We start from the raw sequence: 27312 nt of genomic DNA on the forward strand, positions 1-27312 counted from the left end.
AGCAGGACTGAACCTGCCTCGCCCTTCCCACACTGTGCTGCACAGAGAAGGCCTAGAAAAGGCCCAGCCCAGCCCCCACCCGGCCCCGCTGCCCCCAGAGCCCGTGCTGAGGCTGGTACGTACCCGCTGGACGAGGTGCTGGGGAGCGTCCGTCTCATGCCAGTGCTCGAGGGGTTCAGATCATAGGCCAGATGACCCTGCAACTCACCCAGAGAGAAGTTTGGCCCCGTGCCTGTCACCACCGGCGCTGTGGATCACAACATAGAGAGACCCGCGTCAGGGGGGCTAATCAGAAAAACATCCCTCCATGTCAGAGCTCCCCTGGGTCTCTGCTCCGGGGGAAAGCTGCGTTTGCTACCCACTCCTGGGGGGACATTCACCCTGGCCGTTATGCCAGCTAGGACTGGCGCCCCCACTGGGCTCGGGAACACAGCCATTGGCATGAGGCTGCCAGGCTGTGCCCAGACCTGTTCACCAGGCCCTGAGCCGAACTCCACGCAGTCTGCTCCCCTGGAGGGGCTGCGGGGGCGGAAGGGGAAGTGTCTGGCTCTGCCTCGCCATGCAATGGCACGTTTGTCAGGGCTAGGGAAAGTTCTGGGGCCCCGACGGCTTTCCTGCCTGCCACCGCGTCCCCGGCCTGGTACTCACTTCGGGAGACCTGGATGAGCTCTGTGACGCTGAATACCCCCGATGTGACAAAGCTCTCCTGGAAGTCTGTCGTATCTGCCGCGGGGAGAGAGAGAGAGATGAGAGGAGCCGAGAGACACGGCTCTGGGCACCCATAGCTGGCACCAGACTCGCCGCCATTCCCTCCCTGTGGCTCTAACCGGGGTGGGCCTCTGCCCAGCCCTCCACCCACAAGCCATTGCTTTGGGGACCTGCCTCCTTGCACGGCCGCCGGGGGCCGGCGTTGCCCAGCAGTGTCATGACGCCCCACCGCGATGCCCGAGGAGCGCACGTGGCACACGGTGCCCAGGTTTCTGCGGGTGCGGGGAGCTGCCTGGCTTGCTGGTCCCAGCCTTGCTCCTGGGAGCTGAGGCAGGGGCCTGCAGGAGGTCCGGGCTCCCCTTGGCTAGGCCAGAGTCAAGGCCCGGTGCGTTCCTGGTCTAGAGCAGCCTGGCCTGAGGTGCTGGCTCACTGAGTTAATTGCCCATCAGTTAGCAGAGCCAAGGGGCTGGGCTGGCTCTGGGTTTGGAGTGGGCCAGGGAGCCTAGATGCTGGAAGTCATCGCTCTGCAGGGCCCTAGGGGAGAGGAGCTCCGGGGTAGAGATGGCACCTCAGCTACTGGCCGCATCTCTGCAGAGGCCAGGGCGGGCAGGGCCACGGAGATTCCCTCCTCCCTCCTGCAGCCCTCCTGCTGCCTGTGCTGGGCATCGCTTCCTGGGGCTGCCAGCTAGCTAGAGTCCTGGCAAGGAAGAGAGGCTGTAGCCGCCCCGAGGTGCGGGATCCCGGGCACCTCCCATGGTCTGCTTGGGGCAATGGCTGGAGCAGACATTCCCGCAGCCTGGCGTTAAAGCCGCAATCTGCCCCCTCGCCCAGCAGCTGCCGGCCCATGGGCCCCTGCCAAGTTCCCAAGTCGGCCCAGTGGGAAGATCCAATGGGCACCAGAGCAGCGTCGGCATGGCCCAGCCTGGCTCCTCCCCACCCTTTTTGCTCCTTGTCAACAACCCTGCCCCCCGAGCGCTGCCCGCTCCTGCCTGGGGCTCAGAGAGGGCGAGGGATCCCCAGCCCAGATCCCCAGGCACTGGCTGTGAAATCTAATTTCCTATCTGCGTGACTCATGCTGGCTCCCACGTATTGCACCTGTGTGTCAGATAGCCGGTAACTGACGTACATGTCACACTGACCTGACCTGCTTTCATGGCACTCACATAGCTTCAAACCCCAACCTGGGGTGTGAAAGCAGCTCTAATTCTCTCCATGGGCTGAGTCACAAGTGCTCAGGGCGGTTGTAACTGAAGAAGTGGGCTGTAGCCCACGAAGGCTTATGCCCAAATAAATGTGCTAGTCTCTAAGGTGCCACAAGGACTCCTCGGTTTTTTTAGCCAGAATGTTGCTTTAATCAGAGACACAGCAGAGGCAGCACAGGACTTGCCAGATTAGATCAGGGGCCCATCTAGCCTGGTATCCTGCCTCTAACAGCTGCTTCCAAGGAACGGGCAAGAATCCCGCAGGGATGGGGTACTTGCCCCAGGCACAGGCCCCTCCTGACCCCATGGCTAGAGCTCAGCTCCTGCCCTGAAGTAGGAGGGTTCATTCCCCTTTCAAGCTCTTTTGCTTTTAAAACGTTTACTCTGGATATTCTTGTTATCCATAGAAATGACCCAGTGGCGTGGGTGCAGGACAGCAGGTAGTCCTGGCCCGGGTATGACTCGAGTCCCTTCACTTATTCCTAGATTTTAACGTCAGCCGGGACCACTGTGATCATCTCTTCTGAGCTCCTGCCAGGAGTGAAAGTAAGTCCAGTGACTTACCGGTACGCTGGGGCCAGCTCTGGCCCCTGGAAGGGGCGGGGCCTAGGGCAGAAGGGGCGTGGCTGAGGGAGTCAGAGCCAGCCCCAGCCCACCCTGTAAGGTAAGTGCCCACCCCCCCCAGGGTAGCAGCAGCAGCCCGGGGCTTCGGGGGCTATTTAAAGGGCCCGGGGCTCCCCTGCTTCTACCGCCCTGGCTCTGTAAATAGCCGCGGGAGCCCTGGGGAAGCTGCGGGGCTCCAGCGGCTAGTTAAAGGGCCGGGGCGGTAGAAGCAGCGGGAGCCCCGGACTTTTTAAAGAGCCCCCAGAGCCCCGCAGCCCTACCCCAGGGCTCCAGCAGTGGGGCTCTGGTGGTAATTTAAAGGGCCTGGGGCTCCAGCCCCTGCTGGGAGCCCCAGGCCCTTTAAATTGCCCCCGGGGAAGCCGGCTGCCCCGGTACGGCAAACCGGCTCTTGCCGATACACCGTACCGGGGCGTACGGGCTTACTTTCACCTCTGGCTCCAGCACAGCACATCCCTGAACTAATTCCTGGGGAACAAGCACAGAGCTGGGAGAAAAACACCCCCTCTTGATTTAACCATTTCCAGGGCTGAGAACCCCCCCCCCCACGGCCCCAGGCAAATTGTTCCAATGGTTAATTAGCCTCACTAAAAATTGGACCTTGTTTGTCATCCCGGCTTCAACTCCCAGCCACTGGATTTCATTAGACCTGGCTCTGCTGGACTGAGGAGCCCTCGAGTCTCAAATTCCTGCTCCCGAGGCAGCTGCTTACCACATCACCCCTCAACCTTCTCTTTGCTAACCAGACAGAGCTCCGCGAGGCAGGTGTCCCAATCCTGTAGTCATTCTCAGGGCTCTTCTCTGAACCCTCCCCCATGAGCAACATCTTCCTGAATTGTAGGCACCAGAACTGGACAAAGTCCCAGCAGCGGTCACACCAGAGCCAAATCCAGGGGTAAAAGAACCTCCCTACTCCTACTTGAGAGTCCCCTCTTTATACGTCCAAGGATCACAGTAACCCAGAGCGAGTTCAACTGATTATCCACCATGACCCCAAAGTCCTGTTCAGAGGCACTGCTTCCCCAGGAGTACCCCAAAGAACTGTAGGGTTAGAAGGGACCACAAGGGTCATCTAGTCTAACCCCTGCCAAGAGGCAGGATTTGCTGTGTCTGCACCATCCAAGACAGATGCTCTCCAGCCTCCTTTCAAAAACCTCCAGTGAAGGGGCTTCCACAACCTCCCGAGGCAGGTCTGGTCCATTGTCCTACTGTTCTTACTGAGCTTTAATCTAAATCTGCTCCGCTGTCGTTGGAACCCACTGCCTCTTGTCCTGCCGTCTGTGGCAAGAGAGAAGAACGTTTCTCCATCTTTTTCATCGCCTCCTGTAATGGTTCCTCGACAGGTGACTTCGCAGGTTGGCTGGTTGTGCCCAGCTCACCAGGCAAACTAGCCCGATCTGTCTCAGTGACCTGTCAGCTTCGTTATTCACCAATCTTTGTGTCATCTGCAAACTTTATCGGTGATGATTTGATATTCTTTTCAAGGTAGTTGATAAAAATGTTCAAGACCGTGGGGCCCAGAACTGATCCCGGCAGGACTCCACTAGAAGCACATTGATGATGTGTCCCCATTCTCAGTTACATTTTGAGACCCATCAGTGAGCCAGATTTTAGTCCATGTTATGGGTGCCGTGTTGATCTTGTATTGTTCTCGTTTTTTAATCAAAATATCCTGCAGTACCAAGCCAAAATGCCTTACACTATTACCTGTACCAACCAAACTTGTAATCTCTTCAAAGAAATCTATCAAGTTAGGGTGACAAGCTTTGCGTCTCAGTTTCCCCATCTGTAAAGTGGGGACAATGACACAGCCCTGCATTTGTATTTGGGGACTGACAAGTGCTGTATCAAGGCTGGTGTATGCAGTTCTGAGCATGGGAATCATGCACGCATCAGGGCAGGCTTGGTAGAACAGCAGTCCCTCTTTTTTTAGCAGCAAATGGCACAAAGGCAGGATGGCCTTGCATTGAGGCTGTTGGCCTGGGTCTCGGAAGAGCACAGGGCTCAGAGATCTGACCCCAGTCCTTCTGCAGATCCCCTGCGTGATCAGGGGCAAGTCCCTTTGGCTCTCCGGGTCTCAGCTTCCTGTCTCTAAAATGGAGATTTAAACTCCTTCTTTTGTCTGTATAGACTGTAAACTCTTCTGGGCAGGGGCTGATTCGACTGTATGTTTGTGCAGCGCCTGGCACAATGGTCTAGGGCTGGCATGGAGTGTGCCAGCGGGGGTGGCCTCCAGGTGCCACTTCTCAATAATAACTGATGGCTCAATAGTCCTAGATACTTCCATCCCCAGTTGGCAGCCAAGCTCCTGCCCGCATGCCCCGGGGCTGGCACGCTGGCAAAGCTGAGTGCAGGGGCCTCTGGCACGTGGGGGGTGACTCAGAAAACCAAACCCAACCACAGGAGTGACTCAGTGGAAAGCGGCCGCGGGCGGGAGATCCAGGCGCTCACAGCGAGACAGCAAAGTCAGTGAATGGGGGCAAACTGTGAATTTGCCAGCTTGGGATTCAGTCCCTGTTCTGGGCACCAGATCCTACCACTGGCACCACCCTGCCCGTCTCCAGTCACCCTGCACCTGGAATCCCAGGGCATGCTCCTGCTGTCCTGCTGCCCTCTGCCACAGTTCCACACAAACACTCTGTTGGCCTCTCTGCAAGGAGCCCAAGGACGGCTGTTATGCTGGGGAGCTGGGCTGAGGCCTGCCAAACTCATTCCACGCTCCACAGACCAGCTGATAAAAACTCCGGCTCCTGGCCAGCCAGCGGTCTCCCCGTCGCTCAGCCCGGTCCCCTTAGAGGGAAGCTATTCAGCATCTGCTGGGAGCGTATGTCACCCCAGGCACCAAGGAGCCAAGCCCCTGCTGCAGCCTGGGTTTGCTAAGTCAGCACTTCTGCTGCAGGACGGCGAGAGTGCGGGGTGGTGCACCAGCAGCAGACGGGGTCAGTTTGGGTCTCAGCGTCACCGGCGGCTGAGACGCTGCTGGCAGAAGCCGGAGGTGGAGGAGAAAGCCCTGGCTCAGCAGTTTCCTCTCCGTGGCATTTTCCCATCTAGCAAAATCCAATCGCTTCCTTTCTGTTCCACCTCAGCGCCTGACCTTTCACCCCCAGCACTTCCGGGCGCTGCTCTGGGGATGCCCTGGACCAGCGGCAGCCAGGGATTTGGCTGGCGCAGGCCGGCTGGGAGCCCTCTCTCCCTGCTCCTCTGCCTCCGCCTTGCTGGCTGTCAGACAGACGCGGCGGCCGACCAAAATGTGCTTTTGTCTAAAACCGTGCGGCCTCGTGGGGAGGCCCAGGCCTCAGGACACCTGGGTTCTCTTTTTGTCTCTACCACTGGCCTGCTTCTGGCCTCTGGGTCCCCCTCCCACCCTTGGGGTGCCAGGCTGTCTCTCTAGGTGTCTGGGCAGCTCCTGGCAGTGGGGTCCTGATCTTTCTTGGGGGCCCCTAGGTGCTACTGTGATACAAGTAACAAGTAATATTTGTTGCAGGGGCCCAACACGTCTGTGGCGTGAACTCCTGTGAAATCAGGGGCGTCCTGTGGACACCCCTCTCTTGACATTACTAATGGGTGAACCGCTCGGTGCCCCACCTGTCCCCCAGAGAGGGGCTTTCCTAGAGCGGAGGGTTAACGTTCCTGCCTGGGTGGGGAAGTTCTGCTCTCCATTAACATCCAGCTCTTCTATTTGTGCTAGTCTGACCCTCTCTCCAGCGCTACCCACCGCACCCAGCCCCGCCCCATCTCCTGTGTTTGCAAATCCTCGCGCCAAGTCTGAGCTCCAAGCTCGCTTCATGCAAAGGGCTGTTTCTGACTCTGTGCCCGGGAGCTGGGGGGCACGCAGAGCCCGGTTCTTGTGAACACGGGCGCCTAAGGGGGGCCCAGAGCCTCAGCCTGACAGCCAGGCACAGAACCACTGGCTTGGGGTGCTGGCTGGAGAGGCCTGGGTGCCCTCAGCATCTTCCTCATCGACTGCTGGCAAGAGGGAACCGTGTGCTCTTGAAAAGGCCCCAGCAGCTCTCAGGGGGAAGCACAAACGTGACCCCTTGGGAGCACCTGGGCTTCGCCCTGCCGGCTCATGATCCTGCTGTGGGCTGTCTGATCTCATTGGGAGAGCAGGCACAACACTGCCCCCTGAAGGAGCAGGTGTCTGTGCTGCTGGCCACTTCGATGCAAAACTCGGCTAAAACCTTCCCGCTTCCATAGGGCTGGACTGGGACTCTCCGGCGCCCCCTGTGGCAGGAGTGAGAACCCGCCTGTGGTACTTCATTGACCCAGGGCTCTCCGGCGCCCCCTGTGGCAGGAGTGAGAACCCGCCTGTGGTACTGCATTGGCCCAGTGCTCTCCGGCGCCCCCTGTGGCAGGAGTGAGAACCCGCCTGTGGTACTGCATTGACCCAGGGCTCTCCGGCGCCCCCTGTGGCAGGAGTGAGAACCCGCCTGTGATACTGCATTGGCCCAGTGCTCTCCGGCGCCCCCTGTGGCAGGAGTGAGAACCCGCCTGTGATACTGCATTGACCCAGGGCTCTCCGGCGCCCCCTGTGGCAGGAGTGAGAACCCGCCTGTGGTACTGCATTGACCCAGGGCTCTCCGGCGCCCCCTGTGGCAGGGGTGAGAACCCGCCTGTGGTACTACATTGACCCAGTGCTCTCCGGCGCCCCCTGCGGCAGGCGTGAGGTCTGTTCAGCCGTTCCCCGGGTGAGGAGCGCTGTGGCAGAGAGTCTGGGGCGGCTGTGTGACCGCTCTCTGTGCCCCTCAGGACCCCCACGCCCGCTCTGGTAGAAGCGGCCTGGGGGGGTAATTTGACAAGAGAGCCTGGCCTAGCATGCACGAGCGCTGTACAAGCTTCCCATGCCCAGCGCTGCCAATGCCCCATGCCCCTGGTTTGCAGCCTCTCCACTGTTCCGGTGCTGGGTCCCCCCCACAGCTCTGCTGCTGCCCCTCACTCTCACCCCACAGCCCCTCCACTATCCCAGCCCCGGCCTCCGGGCCTCTTCTGAGCAGAAACCTGCCTCCCCTACAGCGTCCCAGAATGATGGGGCAGCCCCCACGAATCCTGAGATGTGACAACTAACGAACGGGGGTTCTCGTCCTTTGCCTTCAGACTGCAGAGGCTTCAGGTCTTCCAGCGTTTCTCCACAGCCACATGGGTGAGAAACGTCCCTGGGCTATTTTTTAAACCAAAGCTGAGATTCTCCCATAAGCACCTGACTCCAGAGGCTGGGGCTTTAAGAAACTCCTCCTCCCCCACCCCCATTCTCAGGCCTCGCTGTGCAGAGATTTCCCACCAGGGGACGCTAGGCTGAGAGAGCCCCAAACTCACCACTCTTGTGGCCAGCGAGAGGCCTGGCCCCTGGGTTTGCGGAGGGCGAATGGGTAGGGTGTCAACTGCCTCAGTACCCATATGGCTTCCTTCCCTGCCCCGCAGGGGTTCTGAGAGCGCTTTAAATGGGGTCTGCGTGAGAGATCTGCCCCCCTGCAAGCTGGCAATGGAAAGGGGTGAGGGGACCCCCCCGCCCTGCGCTGACTTACCCAATGTGATCGGTTTGCTGTCCTCCTGGTCTGAGCCGATCCCTGTCCTCGGACTGCTGCTTTGCTCCGAATCTGAAAGGAAAAGCCAGGCGTGAGACTGCAGGCCAGCACCCCCTCGCCAGCCTCTTTCCCCGCTTCCTGTGCCCCGCTCTGAGCAGCGCCCCCTGTTGGCAGCGACCAGCCCACTGCCCCCAGCCCGCTCTCAGGATGGCAGGAGCTGGGGGCTGCATTAGAGTGGGGAGAGTTGGCATTGCATCGAGCCTGCCCTAGATGGCCCAACAGCCCCCATCGCGCTCTGCCCCCCAATTAATTCCACCAGCGCTCCGTGCTTCCTTTGCCTGGTGCGGCCCCAAAGGGTGGTGGACGCTGGTGCTCACTGGCTCCGGCGGAGTCACCCGCCCCGTCACCTGCCCTGGTTCTCGCACGCCCCAGGAAGATGGCAACATAGCTCCCACGAGCTGTGATTCACAGGTGTGGAAACTGTGGCTTACGGGAGTAGGAGCTGGGAGCGGCTGGGCTCCGGTCTAGCTCACACACCTTGTCTTAGTGACCCTGTCGCATTCCCCGCAGCGCCCCCTGTTGGCTGGAAACTGACTCTAGTGCAGGGGTCGGCAATCTTTCAGAAGTGATGTGCCGAGTCTTCATTTATTCACTCTGATTTAAGGTTTCGCGGGCCAGTCATACATTTGAACGTTTTTAGAAGGTCTCTTTCTATAAGTCTATAATAAATAACTAAACTATTGTCGTATGTAAAGTAAATAAGGTTTTTAAAATGTTTAAGAAGCTTCATTAGTATTTCCTCACAGTATCCCTTAGAGGATCTCTTTGATAGTGAAAGGAAAGGGAGTCATTGCCGCCACCACTGGGCTGGAACACAGCAATAATTGAATACTGGACAGCAACGCTGCACATGGCTCACTCACGGCACGCTGGAATGCAGCCACCTCTGGGGTGGAACACAGCAACCATGTAACAGTGCACAGGAACGCTGTGCAAGAAGTTAGGACAGGAAGTGGAGTAGAATGCGGCATCCAAATCAAATTGCGGGAGGGGTGGGGGGGAATTGTAAAGGTTGAGGGAGTGAAGAAAGAAAGAAAGACCCCTCCCTCCTCCCCTCTAGTGACCATGACCAGGCAGGCCCCTGGTTCCCCTGGCAACAGACAAACACTAATGGCTGCTTTATGTAATATCATTTGTGCTGTAATGGCCCCTGCGTGGTCTGCGCTCACTAACCAGAGGTCACTTTGCTGTTCCCATACAATGATTAATGGGCCGCTGTGCCCGACGGAGCCTCCTGCCCTCACCGCTGCCTGCCTGCCGCCAGTAATGGAGGAAGCTCCCAACCTCAGAACCGATGGCGCCATGAAACAGCCCTGGGTTCCTCTGCTGTGGCTGCAACCCCCTCGCCGCGCGGCCCTGCGCACTGGTACAAAGCACCGCCTGGCCTGCCCACTGCACCTGGCTCTGCCACCCGGGCCTTAGCCAGCGTTCCGCGGGGCGATGCCACAGCCTGGCATGCTCGGGGCAGTAGGTGCCGTGGGGGGCTCAGAGCCGCCCAAACTGCCTTCGCTAGCAAGCTAGCCACAGCTATGGGAGGGCTGGGGGGGTCACCAGTGCCAGGGTTGTGGCAGAGTCTCAGTGGTTTCAGGGAGCCGTCCCGGAGCTCCCAGACCTTGTTCGAGGCAGTGGGATTTCATTGCTATGGTGTCACGGGGCTGTGACATCGGTCATGGAGTGCCCCCACGGGCGAGCCAGGGTGGGTCCCGTCTGGGGGATCTGAGACAGGACTGGCCAGGCCTCAGCAGGTGGCATGGAGACCAGGTACACTGGCAGACAGAAGAGGGCACGGGGAGGAGGGGAAGGGTAATGGAGACACAGCCTCAGGCTGTGTGCTGGTTGCCTCCCCCAACGAAGCGGGGTTGGGCTGGGCCAGCAGAGAGCTGGGAGACCTCCAGGGCCAACTCAGGGGAGGTGATCTGATTGGTCCCATCGCGGTTCCTGGGGCACCCGTTAGCCACCACACCCCTCAGAGCTGGCAGGGTGCTGGACGCCCCCACCCCCAAGCCAGGCTACAGGTGTAGGGTGCATAGCCAGGCTAGACAGCAGCAGTACTGGCTTCCCCCCCAGCAATTCCCCTGCCCTCAAGAGCCCCCCTTTGCACCTCTAGCCCCTGCATTTTCAGCTCAGCCTCTGCCCTCCCCCAGGCGTGGGGCTGATCCTGGTCTCCACACACTCCCCCGACAGCTGGGCGTTCCCCCACGCCAGCCCAGTGACCCCGGCTGACACTCCGCCAAGTCTCCCCTCCCTGCTCAAACTCGGGGCTTCCAGCCACGCGCCCTCTGCCCCTCTGCGGGCGCTCGCCCGGCTCTCCGTCCTGCTGCCTGGCTGAGCAGCGCTGCCTTGGCAAGTGCCCCGCACAGCTCTCTGCTGGGACGAGCCCAGAACGAGAGGGTCTGTAGGCAGGGCGTTATTTGGGGCCAGACGCCGTAACGTGCTGAGCACCTGGTGTGCGCCAGACGCCACAATCCGGCCCCACGAAGGGCCAGCTCATGGGACGGGACTTGTTAAACGTTAAGGTGTGAAGATGAACTCCTCTTCCCTCGGGGGCCAGGCCTTGGAACAGGAACCCCCTTCCTAGGGGCCCTGTGACCCCAGACCTTTCCCTAGGGGCCCTGTGACTCCCAGACCTTTCCCTGGGGGCCCTGTGACCCCCAGACCTTTCCCTGGGGGCCCTGTGACCCCCAGACCTTTTCACGATTCCTTCTGTCGTTCTTTCCCTCCCTCCTTCACCCTTGATATGGAACTCAGTGCGATACTCAACACTACACCCAGTGCGTGTACCCAGCAGTATACCCAGCACTACACCAAAGGCTATACCCATTGCTCTATTCAATGCATATACCCATTTCATATACCCTGCACTGCCCCAAACTCCCTACCCAGTGTGTGTACCCAGCACTATACCCATCACTATACCCAGCATTACACCTGTCCCATATACCCAGGGCTATATTGGCATATACCCATCCTATATACCCGGCATTAGACCCATTGCATGTATCCATTGCATATACCCAGCATTGCGTCCGTCACATATGCCCAGTGCATATACCCAACGTTTCGGCCCCAGACCCGCAACAAGAGCAGCATCAGTGGTTTTTGCTCATCTTCCACTCTGCCAGCCCCTGCAGCTTTCACAGCCAGCTCATGCTGCTGCTTCAACCTTCGCCACGTCTCCCATGATTGTGAGGAGGGACGGGCCTCGCCGCGGGCATTTTTATTTTGCCTTCCCCCTTGCGCCATGGCCATCAGACTTCGGCAACCCACATGCCCATCTCCTGGCTGCTCCTGCACCCCGGGTCTCCACTCCTGGTGCCCTTTCAGTGACGCCCGGATAGCTTATGTACTGCATTAGCGACAAGAAACAAGGTATGCGGGAAACCCAGCACTGTTGCTGCTGAAATGTAGCCTGGCTGTCTTCTCTTTCTCACACTATGCAGCCGGGGTGTGTGTGTGTCCGTTCTACCCGATGCGGCTGGTGTGTGTGTGTGTGTGTGTCCGTTCTACCGGATGCGGATGGTGTGTGTGTGTGTGTGTATGTGTGTGTGTCCTACCCGACGTCTGGCCACTTGCAACTTCCTGCAGAAGTGTAACTCCTTGTACTAGGAGACTTGAAGCCAAGGGGCTGAGCCACGTGCCTCATTAACAAACCTGGGCTAGTCAACTTCACAGGCCACTTAGGTTGGCGGAAGGGACTCGGTACTATAGACACATACATCAGTAGTTCGACTTAACATGGCTTATGTTGACCTACGTTTGTAGTGTAGACCAGGCCTCAGTGCTTCTGTGAATTCCTTCTGCTGCTTCCTCTGGAGGCAGACCCCTCCACTTCCTGTCCCAAATTGCTGAGCAGTGTCTCTGCAGGGCTGGGAAGCAGATCTCATCCAGACTCCCCACTCTGCTGTGCCCCAGGGGGCACTACCACCCACTTTGCCTGAGCTCCCCACCTCAGTGGGAGTTTTGACTGAGTAAGGACTGCAGGGTTTGGCCTGCGCGGTGCCGTTTGGATGGAGGAGGGGCCAGATCCTGGCTTCAGTGACACTGGGGTAAATGCAGAGTAACTGCACTGATTTCCCCGGGGCGATGCCGGCTCAGCCCCGCTCCCGTGCCAGCCCCTCCCAAAGGAAAGGCAGTTAAAAAAATGGGAAGACTAGAACGATGGCAGCACGTGTTACGTTTTCAAGAGCAATGGTGCAAAGGAAGCGCCTGCTGCAGTCTCCCCACCCCTCGCCGCCTCATCAGCCACACAGGCAGGCTGGGCAGCCTGCATCCCGCACTCCCTGTCCCTGCTCCATCTTATCTAAAAATAATCAGACTCCTCGGCAGGCTCGCAGACGCTGAGCTCAGCACTATTGGTTTCTAGAGCATCCTGGATTAGATTTCAAGGCCGTTTCCCTCCCGCCCTTCCCCCCCAGTCGGACATGGAGGACCGTGCTGCGTGGTTACCCCCCCGGGACTGCTGCATTGCTCACCACGAACAAAGCCCAGGGGCAGGATGTGGCACTGCTGGGGGCTGGGGAACTGTACCTGCCGTCCTGGCAGGACCTGGGCTTTGATTCAGGGGATGGAGAGCCATGCTATCCCAAGGGCTGGAGGAGCAGCCACAGCCAGGCTGGGCCCTGGACCTTCATGCAAAAGTGCAGCCCGTGGGGACTACATCACCCAGCATGCACCACGGGACCCAAGGGAAGGCCCCGCTGATGGTACTGCTTGGGCCTTGCCATAGGTGCCTTCCTCTGGGCTCAGGGATAGTCCGGTGGCTAGAGCCCCAACCTGGGTCTTAGGAGACTAGGGCTCAAGCCCCTGCTCTGCCACTGATTTCCTGTGTGACCTTGTCTCTCTGTGCCTCAGTTGCCCCCCTGTACATGGGGCTAGCAGTGCTGCCCTGCCCCCGCCCCCATGGGAGCGTCGAGGCTCAGTACACTAAAGATGGGGTGGGGCTCAGATAGCCTGGTAACAGGGGATGGACAAATACCCACAATAGGTAGCCATGTCCACGCATGGGCACCCCCTGGCGTGCAACCAGGACGGAACAGCTCCGTTGCAGTCTCTGGTCTTCACACCAGTCTCCCTCTAGGCTGGAGATGCAGGCTAAGCCCAGCTGGTAGGTTGCTGGTTTCAAAGCCCTTTGGGTTTGTAAAGCCATGGTGCTGTGGGGGTAGTAGGGCCCGGATGTGAATTCTGCAGCCTGCTCCTGCACAGAGCCGGCTCCGGCGCACCGAGTCAGCGCAGAGCACGGAGCGTGGGTTGAGCCGCTCTGCTAGGAGGTTTGGCTGAGCCGTCACAGCGAGGAACCAGACCTGGGAGCTGGGGCAGGCCTGCCGATGCTCCTGCAGGACCCGCAGAGCTCTGGAAGAGCCAGCCGTGCTCACTGCAATAGCGACAGACCCGGCAGGCCCCATGCATCCCAAGGGCAGCGTCTGGGCTGCCGGTGGGGACAGCAGAGGCAGTCTGCAGTGCTGAGTCCTGTCCCACTGCCACCCGCCAATGGCACCCCCCCCCAAACCATCAAAAGCAGGCAAACCACTCCCTTGGTGTGGGTGCTGGCTCAGAGAGACATCAAAGCCGAGGGATTCCCATTGATCTCAGCTGGGGATTGTGACTGAGACCAGCAGATCGGGATGTAAATATGAACCCCGCGCCATGTCGTATTGCCAGGGTCGCTCTGCTGACAAGAGTCACCAGGGAAACCCCCCGAGTGGGACTGTCTGGGGCGGGGGCTGACTGGGCCACGGCGCCCAGTCAGTCTGGCCATGTGGGGGGAGAGTGGGATGTAGAGGTTCTAGGGATGGACACAGACATAGGGATGGACACACAGACAGAAGATAGATCATTAAAGGGCAGCTGATCCTCAATCCCCAGACCACAGCAGTGACCCCGTGCCGGGGTAACGAGATCCCTACACCCGAGTGCCCAGGGATCCAGAACCGAACTTGGGGCTCACGGCTTCTCTGTAGCCTGGGGGCCTGAATCTCAGCCACACCCGCTCTGGCTATGCACAGGGGCCTCCCAAGGGGGGGAACGTAGAGTGGGGTGAAGGGGCCCTGTGGAAGTGAGAATCAGGCCCCATTAGAAACGGGAAGGGTGACTGGCATGGATTTTGGTTTTGTTTCCTGCTCCCGCTAAATGATGGGCGAGGACAGCGGGGCCAGGCCGTGCTGCTTCCCAAGGGTGAGCCACGTGGAAACGGGGGCTGAGGTTTTTCCTAGTCCTCAGTGATTGTTCCAGAGCTGGGGTGTTTCTCCTCCTTTGTGCAGAGCGCAAAGATTGAAAACCTTTATTGGACGTATTCGGCCGAATCCCCTGGAGCCGCAACTCCAGCGCCCCGAACGTGCCGGCTCTGGCTCCGAGCTAGAGGCAGACGGACTCATGGGGAGAGCGTCAGAAACAAGCCCATCTTCTGGGTTTCAGCCAGGACTGGCAGCCCATGGGTTACACCGCTCAGTACGCAGAGCTCCCCCCTAACATACTGGGATCTCCCTAGGATCCCCTTCCGCTTTCTCCGGGCTCCGCTGTCAGCTCTTTGGAGTCAGGGTCCCCAGGCTGAGACCCAAGCGCAGCTCTCCTTAGGAGATCTTGCCGGGGGCACTGCTGACCCCAGGGGTCTTGGAGAGACCTGGGTGGGCTGATCCTGCTGGGTCAATGGGAGCAGAGCGTGCTCAGCACCTCGCAGGCACCGACTCCTAAGCTGGGTGATTCTGGAGGAGCAGCTACTGGGGACTCAAAGTCAAGATCTGGCTCCAAAGCTCCTGGGGATTTGGACCCAAGGTTTCACTTCAGCCCGTTCTAGGACTAGGAGGCAGCCAGGACACTGAGGTTTGGCTCAGGCCCCCGCTCAGCGCTCCATCAGCGGATGAGCTCCAAGCCCCGGGGGCCCAGTACCGCCCGGCTCTGTGTGAGACTCGCTGGCTCATTTCCTCTGCTCCAGGCAGAGCCCAAGTGGCCTTTGCTGTTCCCGGCTTCCCCTCTTCGAGGCTGGGCAGAGGCAGCCCTGTCCCAGCAACGCTCCTGGCGGCCGTTTCTCCACCCACGAATGGAGGGACCCCCCTGGCCAGCATCCCTCAGGGTCGCCCTAGAGCCAGGCCACATTAATCACAGCCATGGGCCCACCCACTGTACGCTGGCCATGTGGCTAACTAGCCACAGGCATCCAAGCTATGCCCACCGCTCCCATCCGGGAGACCCACTGGGTCTGGATACAGCCGGACCTCGGGCAGGAGGGAAAAGAAGCCTTGCCAAGGGCACAACAGAACCACAGGATCGTATCTACCTGGGGCTGGATGGGATCTCAGGCTGCGGGAGAGGGGTGTGGTCTAGTGTTGGAGCAGAAGCTGGGAAGCCAGGACTCCTGGGTTCTGCTGTTACTGCCAGCGCTGGACTATGGTCTAGTAGTTAGAGCAGGGGACCAGGAGCTGAGACTCCGGAGGGCAGCTGGTTTAAACTGCCCCAGCTCCAGAAGGCTCTACTCTGGTTTCCATTCCCAGCCCCGGGGCTGAGTTTGGCCTAGTGCTTGGCACAGGCTCCTGGATTCCACTTCCGGGTCTGTTGCTGTGGCTCGCACCAGCCACTTCCTGTGTGAGTGCCTCAGTTTCCCGCAATGCAATGGGGCTGCTAATGCTCCGCTGGTTCCTGGGCGGAAGGCAGGTTGGGAGCCCTACTGAAATGAACGCCTGTGACGTGTTTTCGAGAGGCCTGATAAAATGCGTGCTCAGCAAAGAGCCCTGTGGTGTGTCATTCCCGGCAGCGCACAGTCCGTGGGTAACTGAGGAGTTAAGGCTGCTGGAGCCATTAACATAACGATAACGAAGAACTGCAGGGATAGAGTGTGGGGCCTGGCTGATCCTCTGATCCAGGCTTGCTCTGCCCCACGGTACCACTCACAGGGATTTTGCACCACACAGTATCCTCCATGACCTGCTGAGGATCTTCTCCAGGAGCAGGGGCGGATTAACGCACAGGCCCACAGAGCCTGTGCCTAGGGGCCCCGGCCAATTTGTGGGGCCCCCCAGGAGCACCAGAACCTGGGTAGAAGTGGGGGGGCCACTGGCGGCGCTGGAACTGTGGCCCTGCTCCTCGTCTTCCCCCAGGGCTCCATCCCCTGGTCAGTGGTAAGAGCTGCTGCGGGGATCCCCAGACCCTCTGCTTGCCCTGGGTGGGGGGCGAGGTGCCCATGTCTACACCCCCCAGGGCGCACCGCTGCCAGTGAGACCCAGGAGTGGGGGCTCTGGTCCAGCCTCTTGCCCCCTCCCCTGGGCCTGCAGACACGCTCTGCGGGGAGAGGAGGCCTTGCCCCGGCTGGGAGGCAGCAGGGAGCCCCGGGAAGGTCACAGTCACAGGCAGCGAGTAGCCGGGCAGGGAAGGCTTCTCTGGCGCAGCTCCCGCGGCTACTGGCCCGGCCTCAGCAGCTGCCGCACGCCACCCGGGCTCGCTCAGTGCCTGTGCCTGGCTCCTGCTGCCAGGCTGCCCCCGCCGGGTCCCCCGCTGCTGCCTGGGCTTTGTGCCCAAGGCAGCAACCACGTACGGCACCACTCCTCCTGTCGCCTCTGGCCTGAGCCTGGCAGCTTGGGGGGCAACGCCCCACTGCCCCCCCAAACTACAGCCATGCTGCAGCTGCTCCATGCCTGCCCGAGGCTACTAGATCCACGTTAAGAAGTGGGGGGGATGGCCCCTCAGGGTCTGTTGCCCCTGGGCCCCCAGGGGTGGGGGGGCTCAAATGTTCTTTGTGTCCAGTGCTCCAATAAATCTTAATCCGCCTCTGCCAGGAGTCTGGACCGTACTTTCCATCGGCCTCCGTCGCTTGGCTCTGAGAGCTGGTGAGATGCCAGGCTGGCTTCAAAGCGGCTCCAAACCTTCCCCCCCCCACACACACACACCTTTTTCTTTCCTCTCGCTCTCGCTCTCGCTCTTTCTCCATCCTTCTCCTCCTCCCACCTGTTTGGCCTTCGGCATTTTTCTTTCACAGCTTTGGCTGATGCCGGGAAAAGGCTGAGGCAATCCAAACAACGCAGTCAAAACACAGCAGCCCAGCCAAGCCGCCTGACGGCTCTTTGCTCCCTGATTTCCCTTTCACGCGCTTTCCCGAGACCTCGCACGGAAGCGCGGCTCCCGGAGCGCGGCCTGCTATTTTTGGCCTCGGGAGGCACGGAAGCGGGTGCTTGGGAATGTGCTTTTCTCACCCAAAAGACAGGCAAAGGGCGTCGCTGTTGCTGAGACCCATGGCACAGGCTGTTGGTGGGTGGGGTGAAAAAGAGAAGGAGAAACGGCCCACGGGGAAGGCTTTCACAGCAGTGCATCCTGCTTGACGTAACCGCCGAGGGCAGCCATTTTGTTCCGCTCCCCTCCCCACTATTCCACGTTACTCCCCCATGCTGGCCCGGCGGCCATTTTGTGCTCCCATTAGAACCACAGTGCATGGAGCAGTGTGAAACCGCCCCCCACCCCGGGCACTGCTCACGCGGGGCCCTCTCACACGTCTGCCCAGAGTGAAATAGTGCCCGTCGTGCCACGCTGAGGCTCGCGCTTTTCTCCCCCGGCTCCCCACACTCCCGGATTTTTCGTCCTTCCCCGAATACCGGCCAATACAAATATAAAGCAAGCCAGGTTAAAAATAAGCGTCCTGGAACAAAGCGTGCAAATGAAATGGCTCCATGATGGGGGTGGGGTATCACGGGCTGAAAAAGGGGGGAAAATAAGAAGGGAGAGAAACCCTGAATGAGAGAAAGAAGCCGGGGAAAGAAAACCCCCGTGCTTGTGGGTCTAGTGCTTGGCTTTGCTTTCTCTCCACCCGGCGTCTTAGTCCAAACCCACAGCCTCCGGTTTAGCTGGCAGCCATTTCAGAGCATGAGGGAAGAGAAACCCAACGCAGACACACTTGTGCACACGCACTTCACACACACACACCAAGTTTCCTCTTGGCAGCCATTTTAGGTTGCGTGAATTCCTCCGGCAGTCCAGGGAAAAGAGCCAGGGCAGCCGAGCGCTGAAGGGGGAGTGAGGATGGGTGCCAGGACCCCGGGAGGGGAGAGCTGCTGGGGGGTGGGGGAATTTTCTGCACTATTTTCCCTTTCCTTTTTCTGCAGAAATACGTCACTCTCCCGGGCAGGGAGGGAGGCGACTCGTGCCAGCAAAGAAAGAGGAAAGGGAAGAAAGGGTTGCCCTGCTGTTCTTTGCTGGAGTTGAGAGCGGGCAAGCGAGCGGGAGGCTTGCACTGTTAACCCTCACACACACACAGACGTCTGCACGGACACGCGTGCGCACACTCGTGTGTACATAGACACACACACATGCTCTCCTGGGCAGAACACGCCCTCCGCCTTCCTCCCCCATTTCAACCCAAACTCTTGCAGCGTCTCTGGAAGTCGTTAGCAATGGAGGCCTGCCAAAGCATGACGCCCAGGTTAGCGCTAAGGGATGTGGGGATCGGGGCTTCTAGCTCCGGCTCTGGGAAGGGAGCTCTTGTGATTGGAGCAAGGCAGCAGGCCTGGGAGTCAGGATGTCGGGGTCCTGTTCTCGGCTGTGACACGGTATAACCAAGGGGAGTCACTGCCCTACTCTGTCCCTCAGTTTCCCCATCTGTAAAATGGGGATAATACCCACATCACAGGGGTAAGTTACACTGGGGAGGCAGAGGGAGGGGGAGTTGGTGAAAAGGGCTTTGAGATCCTCAGGTGGAAAGGGTTAGGGGAGAGCGAAGCAGCCAGGCAGGCCTAGCGCCAAGACTCAAAGGCACAGCTCCAGGAAATATTTTCAAACCCACGGGACAGAAGCTATGAGCCCCTGGCCTCCGGGACATACTCAGGGAGAATTTAAGCCCTGCCTAGAGCGCCGTCTGCACACTTGGCTGACCGTGCCCAAGTGCCCTCCCTTGAAGTCAGTGGGAGCCGGGACTGAGCATCTGAGCGAGAGCGAAGGCAAACAGCTCCACACGGGCGACCCAGCTGATGGGATTCGCGGGGCTTACCCAGGCTGGGATGTGCGGTTCACCTCCCACTGACCTGCAGCTCCTCTGACAACCCCGCCTGCAGCCTCTCCGCCGGCTGGCCGGGGCTGGGCCCTTCCCTATTGTCCCTTTCCTAGCGCCTGGGCGAGGCTGTGCCACAGCCCGGATCAATAGAGACCTCGGCAGGGATAAAGGAGCATGTGCCAGCTCCTCCCATCACCCCACGCGGCTCCAGTGTCTGCTCGAAGGGGACAACCCCGGGGCATAGTGGATTAGGCGTTGGCCGGGGAGCCAGAAGCCGGGCGTTCTGCCTGGGAGCAGGAGCTTGGATGAGTCACTTCCCCACTGAAAAACAGTGGGTGAGGAGAAGCGCTTGGGTTGGGGAGCCTAAGGGGTTTAGGTGCCTACATCTCCTTGAATCCCTAGTACGTGTGCATGTTCCAGTCGGGCTTCACAGCTGGGTAGCAGGCTGGATTCACTAGCTTGGGCTCTTGCCTGGCCCCAGCACCCTGGTCTGTGCGCGCCCCGCACAGCACAGCGGGGCGGCAGGGCAGGGCAGGGCTCGGCTCCCCATTGTACAGCTGGGAACTGAGGCCCAGAGAGCCAGAGGTTTAGTGGCACTAAAGTGCGGCTCCCCTCAACATCTCAACGCCCACGTCTCATTGAACGTCCCGGAGCTCAGGGTCTGAAGTCAGCGGGCCACTGCACTGCTGAGCAGCCCAGCCCCTACCTACCTTTAAGAACGTGGGCCACAGGGCCCTGCCCCAGGTCCCAGCCTGCGCTGGAGCAGGGCCTTCAACCCGGCTATGGACCTGCCTTCCTCTCCGCTTGCCCCCCCATTACAGTCAGCCAGATCGGCCCAGCATGCGGCAAACAGCCAGAGCCTCCTGGTGCCCGGCCCAGCGTCTGCACAGTGCTCTAGCCACACACAGCGGAACTAAGGCCCCACAAGCGGCTGAGGTGGGAACAGAACGTGCCCCCCAGGCCTGGGTTTACTGCACCCGGCCCCACAGGGTTTGGAAAAGCTGCCCTCCAGAAGCGTTTCCAAAAAGTGCCAATCTCTTTGAGCCAAACCATCCGAGCTGCCTCACACGTTCCAGCTGAGGAGCCGTCCCCGGATCGGGATTCTCATGCCAACATCCGGGGATCTGAAACCACTCGCGGTTCAGCCTTTCCCCACTGAGCGAACCCCGCCCCCGACGGCGGCGTAGCCCCGCGGAGGAGCCGGTTCCGAACATAGTGAAACTTGCCGTAGCTTGTGGGCTTTGCTGGCAATGGCAAAATACAATCAGACCCACGTCAGGAACTAGATTTCCAGGTGCTCCAGACCCACCCACGGCCCAGCTTTTTCCAAAGAATTCAGCCACCCTTTAGACACCTGCCTACGGGCAGCTCCTCAGCGGCTGTGAATTGCAATAGCTGCGCTGAACGAACAGCAAACACGCTCCCATCTCGCTCACGAATAGGTAGCAGGCCAGCCTGCGCCCTCCTGCAGTGCCAGTGCTAACAGCCAGCTAAGCCCTGTGCTCCAGGGCTTAAGCCAGCCTCTAGCTCTCAGAGATCAGGATGAGCTGTAATGTGGGGGGCAGATTATCCCACATCTGCCTCTGCAGCATCCGATATTGTCCACGGCCAGAGACAGGACACCGGGGCTGAGCAACGCCTGGGTTTCTGTGCAAAGCCTCACAGAAAGAGTCACTTTCTTCCGACACTGAACAAGGAACTTACTCTGTTCCTCAGATCTGCCCCAGCCCAGCTTCCAGCTCCAGGTGTAAAGACACCCCCCATATGCCCCGCTGAGGTCAGAGGCTGGTTTGCACAGAGGGTAGCTGGGTTTGAATTTGCCATCTCTTCCCCAGAGTAGTGAGCACATAAACTCATTTCAGGAAGGTCATTTTCTTTGTCCCCACTGTCCACAAAGGGACAGATTCTGATCTCAGTTACACCAGCATAGATCCCAAAATGACTCCACTGATTTCATGGGTTTGGTCCAGACTTAGTCCAGGGTAACTGAAATCAGAATCTGGCCCTAGATATGTCTGTATCAAAAATCTCGACGGTGGTTTCCCACCATTTGAATTCACCGGCTAGTCCGCACTCGGCTGACGGAGCTGATAGATTTGACATGACAGATGTTCTATGTACTCATTAAGGCCCCTTTAATCTTTAACTGTCTGTAGCCTTGCTGCAGGGACGCGGCTTTCCCAGCCCCCCCCTCCTGGGTTCTGGGCCAGATGTATTTTAAATCTTCCTCTGAGTTGCTCTTTGTTTTTGTGCCAGGCTAATGCGATTCCCCTAGAAGAGGGACCTGCCCAGAACCTTTGGCCCAGACGGGTTCACGAGGTTCAAAACACATGGGCCAGATGACCTCAGGGCGGCTGGGGGTGACAGAGAGGCTCTGGCTGAAGCCGGCAGCCAGCGGGGAACCAGAACCTCGCTGGACGCAGGGGGCATCATGAGCGATGGATCCAGCTGCAAAACGTGGCTCCAAAGCCCTGCAGTTTCTTGGCAGTTCGGGCCAAGATTGTGGCTTGCCCCGTTAGGCAGGGGCCCTCCCCCATCCCAAGTCGGGGCATATCTGTTCCGGGGCTTGGTCTGGGCTCTGCTGTTTGTGATTGTTGCTGTTACTGAGCGTCGGTCGGTTTGACAGAGAGGCCTGGGACCGGACCCCAGCTCCCTTACGTTGGGTCTGTCCCGCTGATGCCAGTGGGGTTACTCCAGTGTGGCGGGGAGCTGATGGGGGGGAGGACGGAGCCCTCTGGAAATCCGGGCAGTTCTGCCTGCAGGAGATCTGGGGCCACTGAGCCACCGATCCACAGGCAGCACGGGGGAGATGCCCCCGTTCCCGTGTTAATGACTCCCCAGCTGGGCTCCCCACGGAGCCGCGTTGGCAGGCCTGGCCCCGGCCTTGCTGTCTGACAGCCTCAGGGGCCCATCATGTGGCTCAGGCCAGGAAAATGAGCAAAGGGTTTAAGGAAGTCCCTGCTAAGCAGCTTCCTTCCCAGCGTCCTCCTCCCTGCCCAGCCCTGCCTCCCCACACTTCACGCTTGCTGCTGCCTGTGCCCTGGCCCAGCAGACACTGCCTGGCCTGCTGCCACCAACAGGTGTTCCCCCATGTGCTAGCTCAGAGCGAGCGGCTGCCTGGTCCAAGCCCTGCTCTCCCTGCTAAGGCATGAGTCAGCCCCTACCCCAGCACGCACCAGCCTGAGATTGGCATACATGAGAATTGGGAGTCCCACGTGTTCACATGACTCCAGGAGCTGGGGCTTTACAAAAAACACCACCTAGCAACACTGGGGGGGAGGATGGGGGGGCTGGAAACAGCACACCTGGCTCATGCCAATTCAGGGATCAGCCTAGACCTAGGAGGGCCCAGGCGGGTGACACAGGACATTGAAATGGGGGAGGGGGAGAGACGACTCTGACATGCGGCCCACAAGAAATACAGCTGAGCAAGAGAGGGCTGGACTGGGTGGGGGACCAGGGCAGGAGGGGCCTGGCTGGGCTGGGTGGGCGAGCAGGGAGCTGGGCCGGGCTGGGGAATTATTTCTTACCCATACTTGCCATTAATGATTAACTTGGTTTACGGCAGGCCCGGGATGGGTGCGGGGAAGCCAAGAGCCAGGCTACCGCAGGGCTGCGGAAGGGGCTGGGAAATGGGAGGCCCTGAGCTCGTGAGCCAGGCTGGCGCCAACGGCTGGAAGCTGATGCTAGACAAATGCGCCCTGGCCCACGGCTCGGTGGGGCAGGGCTGCTGTCTGGCAGGGGTCTGTACAGCACCCGGCAAGGCCGCTAGGGGTGCTGGAATAGACACGTGAGGAGTAATAATCAAGATGCACATTTTTAACAGCGAGGGCAATTAATCCCTGGGACACATTAGCACTGAAGGGGGTAAATTCTCCACCACTTGGAATCTTTAAATCAGGACCAGATGTCTTTTCAGATGACACCCTCTAGCTCAACCACAAGCTATGGGCTGGATGGAGGAATGACTGGATGAGGCTCTCCGGCCTGTGCTCTGCCCAGGGCTAAGACTGGCGGGTCATAGAATCATAGAATATCAGGGTTGGAAGGACCTCAGGAGGTCATCTAGTCAACCCCCTGCTCAAAGCAGGACCAACCCCAACTAAATCATCCCAGCCAGGACTTTGTCAAGCCGGGCCTTAAAAACCCCTAAGGAAGGAGATTCCACCACCTCCCTAGGTAACACATTCCAGTGCTTCACCACCCTCCTAGTGAAATAGTGTTTCCTAATATCCAACCTAAACCTCCCCCACTGCAACTTGAGACCATTACTCCTTGTTCTGTCATCTGCCACCACTGAGAACAGCCTAGCTCCATCCTCTTTGGAACCCCGCTTCAGGTAGTTGAAAGCAGCTATCAAATCCCCCCTCATTCTTCTCTTCTGCAGACTAAACAATCCCAGTTCCGTCAGCCTCTCCTCATAAGTCATGTGGCCCTCTGGCCTGCAAATCTAGGCCTCCCCCAATCTCAGCTGTGCCTCCCGAGTGAGTCCTTTCCATCTCAGCTGGCACCGACTCTTGGGAGGTGCATTCTTGGCACCCCACAAGGCACCGTTATTGTCAGAATCACAGTAGCAGCTAGAGGAGTAGGCGCGATTGGCGCCCCAGGGTGCTGGGGGCTCAGCAGACACAGAGTAAGAGGCAGCCCCGGCCCCCCAGACTAACTAGACCAGACAGACACAGGGCAGGAGGGGAAAGGGGTTTTCTCTAGAGCACGGTGGGGGTGGTGGGCTCTGAGCTGGGCTGCCTGGGCCGGCACCAGCCACCTTGGCTCACAGCCCTCCTGAGCTCTGGATCCCTGCGGCGTGCCGGCTCGGCTGCAGGGAGGTTTCCCTCGCGCGCCCCCCCCCCTCCCCCCGCCCCCGAAATGCTCTGATCGTTCGCGGCGGTGCCCGGGCAGCGCTGCCCCTGGTGCTAACGCCTGGGGGCGAGGGTAGCTCGCCACGCCCGTGGAGCAAGGCCCCTGCAGGCCAGCCCGGTGCTGCGCAGGGCGCGTGGACACGGCGGGAGCTGGCATCGGCCGTGCCAGCCTTAGGCAGCGGCATGGGGACGGACGGTTTGGGCCCCTTGTGCAGCGCAGGAGACACCTCACATCCTGAGCCTCCCCCTCCCCCCAAGTAACTCGGGGGCCAGTATAGCCCAGGAGAATTTAACCCCTTCCTAGCCCTAGGGCTGTTCTCTGAGCAGGCCTCCCTGGGGCAGTGGAGGGACCTCAGTGCCAGATCCTTCCACATGCAGCTAGGGCCCCTGTCTGCCTGGCCGAGGGGTCGCTGGCTGGGTCACGGGGGGCCCCAAGCGGCACTGGGCAGCCCCCTCCATCCGCCATGCAGAACAGCCTGGTGTGAACGCAGGGCGAGCCCCCGGTCTGGACAGCTGCCCAAGCAGTTACAGGAACAAGGGCCCTCGGCTGGCATGGCAGAGACAGAGATGAGGCCGGGGGAAAGATGGAGCCATGGTGGGCGGGGAGTGCCGAAGCCCTGGCTCTGCGGCAGGGCCCCGGGGCGCAGGTACTCTGTGAATGCGGCCTCCCCACTCTGGTTCGTGCTGGCCGCCCAGCCGGGCGTTACCATGTTGGGTATTGGCTCCCGCCTCCCCCCTCCTCCTTGCCGGTGCCTTGGGACCCGAACGCTATTGCTAACGGCCCAATCTCGGTTCTCACGAGCGGGGAAGGCTGGATATGAACTGGGAACCAAGCCGCAGATTTTGTAGCTTGACCTAATGGGCTGACCACCCGCCTCCTCCCCCGGATTCACAGAGCAGCAGCATGAGGGGCTGGGGACCCACCTGTGGAGCCTGCTCTGCTTAACACAGGAGGGCCAGGGGGCTTCACCCCAAAGGTGCCCCCGCCCCAGATACTGCCAGCCACGAAGGGGCGGCTCAGTCTGGGTGTCCGAGTTGAAAGGCCCTTGGGAGCTGATTTTCAGCAAGTGCCAAATGCCCCCATCTCCTGGGGCATCAGCTGGGGGCAGGAGGCACCTGTCTCCTCTGGGACTCAGGCTGGGGGTATCTCAATCCCAAATCGCTGGCCTTTGGGGTCGCACCCTGAGCCACGAGACACCCTGTGGGGGTCCCCACCTAATGCCAACCCCTGGTGCGTCGGGGCCCAGTGGGAACAGTCAGCATGACAATCTCCCCATCATTAGGACCCAGAGTTAACAGCCAGTTGCGATGAACGCAGGGGCCCAGAGCGGGAGTAGCTGACAGACGCAGAAGGAGCCACGAACCCGGTATATGGCTCAGCCCAATCCACATCAGCCGGCCAAGGAGCAGCGGAGGAGCGGCCTGCAGCGAAGGGCTCCCTGGGGCTGGCTGGCCACCCAGCACTAGGAGGTGGGTCAGATCCCCACGAGGGATCACAGGTAGGGCAGGAGAACGGGCCTGATTTCCCAGGCACCGGCTGTGTCCCTCCCCCGTCCCGTCTCTCTCCATTTTCCTCCTGGCTCCCACTCCCCATCCCAGGGTCTCTCCCGCCGCCAGGGTGCCCTGCTCGGTGGGGTGCGTTGGAACGGCCCTCCCAGCTGCTCACACACACACACAGGGCACGGGAGGCCAGCACGGCTTGTAAGCTCCTCTTGGCCCTCTGCAAACCCGGCCGGCTGAGAGGATGACATGTCTGCACAGGGGTGCAGAGGGGTTGGCCCCAAAGAGGGGGGGGGTCACTGGAGGGGGCTGGGGAGTGCTGAGCAGAACCTCACAGACACTAAGGCCGGAAGGGACCACGGGATCTCTTCCAACCGCCTGCACGTCGCCGGCCACAGAACCTCCCCCCGCACCTGTAACAGACCCTACCCTCGGTCTAAGCTACTGACGGCCTGAAATCATGGTCTAAAGACTTCAAGGTACAGAGAACCCACCACTGACACTAGTTTAAACCTGCATGTGACCCAGAGGAAGGCAACCCCCCCCCCGGGTCTCTGCCAATCTGACCCCACACCAGATCTGGGGATCAGTTAGATCCTGAGCACGTGGGTGAGACCCCCCAGCCAAACGCCTGGGAAAGAATTCTCTGTAGTAGCTCAGAGCCCTCCCCATCCAGTGTCCCCTCACCAGCCGGGGGGCTATTTGCTGCTCGCAGTCACAGATTGGTTCTGGGTGACTGGAACTTGGAGATCTTTCGTCTCTAGGGTACGGGTTCAAATCCCATCTGGGCCAGGCGGGGCAGAGAGTGTCAGCAGTGGTGGCCAGTCAGTGTTGTGGGTGCAGGGCCAGCTCTGGCTTTTTTGCTGCCGCAAGCAAAAAAAAAAAAATCGGGGCGGCCAGAACGGCAAAGCAGGAGAAAAAATAGAAAAAACCCTGCGGGGCGGCCGGAGCCAGAGTGCAGGGGGATCCCTGCGCTGCAGACGTGCCCCAGCTAGCGGGGGGGAGGGGGAGGGAGCGGGGGGGGAGAGAGAAGGGGGGTGGCCAGGGCTTCACCGGGGCGCTCGCCACGCGGCCCTTCCCGCCGCGCCGCCTGCCGGGAGGGCTCTGCGCCGCTCCGGTCGGCTGGGAGGGAAGGACGCGGGCTGCCCTGCCGGGCTTGCTGCAGACCTGGCACCGGCTGGGGCAGACGGAGTGCGCAGCCCGCTCCCAGCAGGGCGCTCCCCTCCTCCGCGCCGCCGCCCCCTACAGGGCAGCCAGAGCGGCGAACAAAATAAAACAGCAAAAAAAGAGTGGCCGTGCCACCCTAGGATTGGGCGGAATGCCGCCCCGTAGAATCTGCCGCCCCAAGCATGAGCTTGCTCGGCTGGTGCCTGGAGCCGGCCCTGTGTGGTGGCATGAGTTTGTTGGATCTCAGGCCAGTTTCCAGGGCACTGACACTAGCCGGCCCCTTGTGTAGGCTACCTCAGCAGAGCGGCCAAGGCCCAGAGACAAGGCCTGGTGCCAGGGGAGACTTCCAATGGGGGGGTGGTCTGGTGCCCATCCCCAGCGCTGGGCCAGGGACCTTCTGCACCTTTGGGGGATCCAACTCCAGGGCAGCTGCTGCCCATCTCTATAAGGGGTCAACCCCCCCGTGCAGCCCCCCAGCCTGTCTCTCCCGTGGTGCTGGCCTCGGGGCCGCTGCCCAGCCAAGCCGGCGCTGGCTCATCGGGGCGAGGGAAGCGTCTCTCACTTCCAAAGGGAAGAGCGCAAGGGAAGGCAGAGCGCTCGCTGCGTGGTCCCCAGGTCTCCGGGCTCCTCGCTGGACGGGCAGGGAGGGACGGGACAGTGCGGACTGGGAGAGCTGGCTGGACCGAGGGATGCAAGCGGGAGGGATCGAA

General features: G+C 60.2%; 1 protein-coding gene across 3 annotated transcripts in view; it reads right to left on the bottom strand.

Annotated features, from left to right (window-relative positions):
• NFIC (nuclear factor I C) overlaps positions 1-27312 on the bottom strand; it is a 152818-nt gene that overhangs the window by 40740 nt on the left and 84766 nt on the right. For all 3 annotated transcript variants that reach the window (XM_065422208.1, XM_065422207.1, XM_065422204.1), the window contains exons 3-5: positions 8054-8125; positions 649-723; positions 124-247 (exon numbers count right to left, since the gene is read on the bottom strand). In XM_065422208.1, coding sequence (XP_065278280.1) covers positions 124-247; positions 649-723; positions 8054-8125 — 271 coding nt within the window. The remainder of the gene's footprint in view (positions 1-123; positions 248-648; positions 724-8053; positions 8126-27312) is intronic.

Source organism: Emys orbicularis, chromosome 24, assembly GCF_028017835.1.
Source record: "Emys orbicularis isolate rEmyOrb1 chromosome 24, rEmyOrb1.hap1, whole genome shotgun sequence".
NCBI lineage: Eukaryota > Metazoa > Chordata > Testudines > Emydidae > Emys > Emys orbicularis.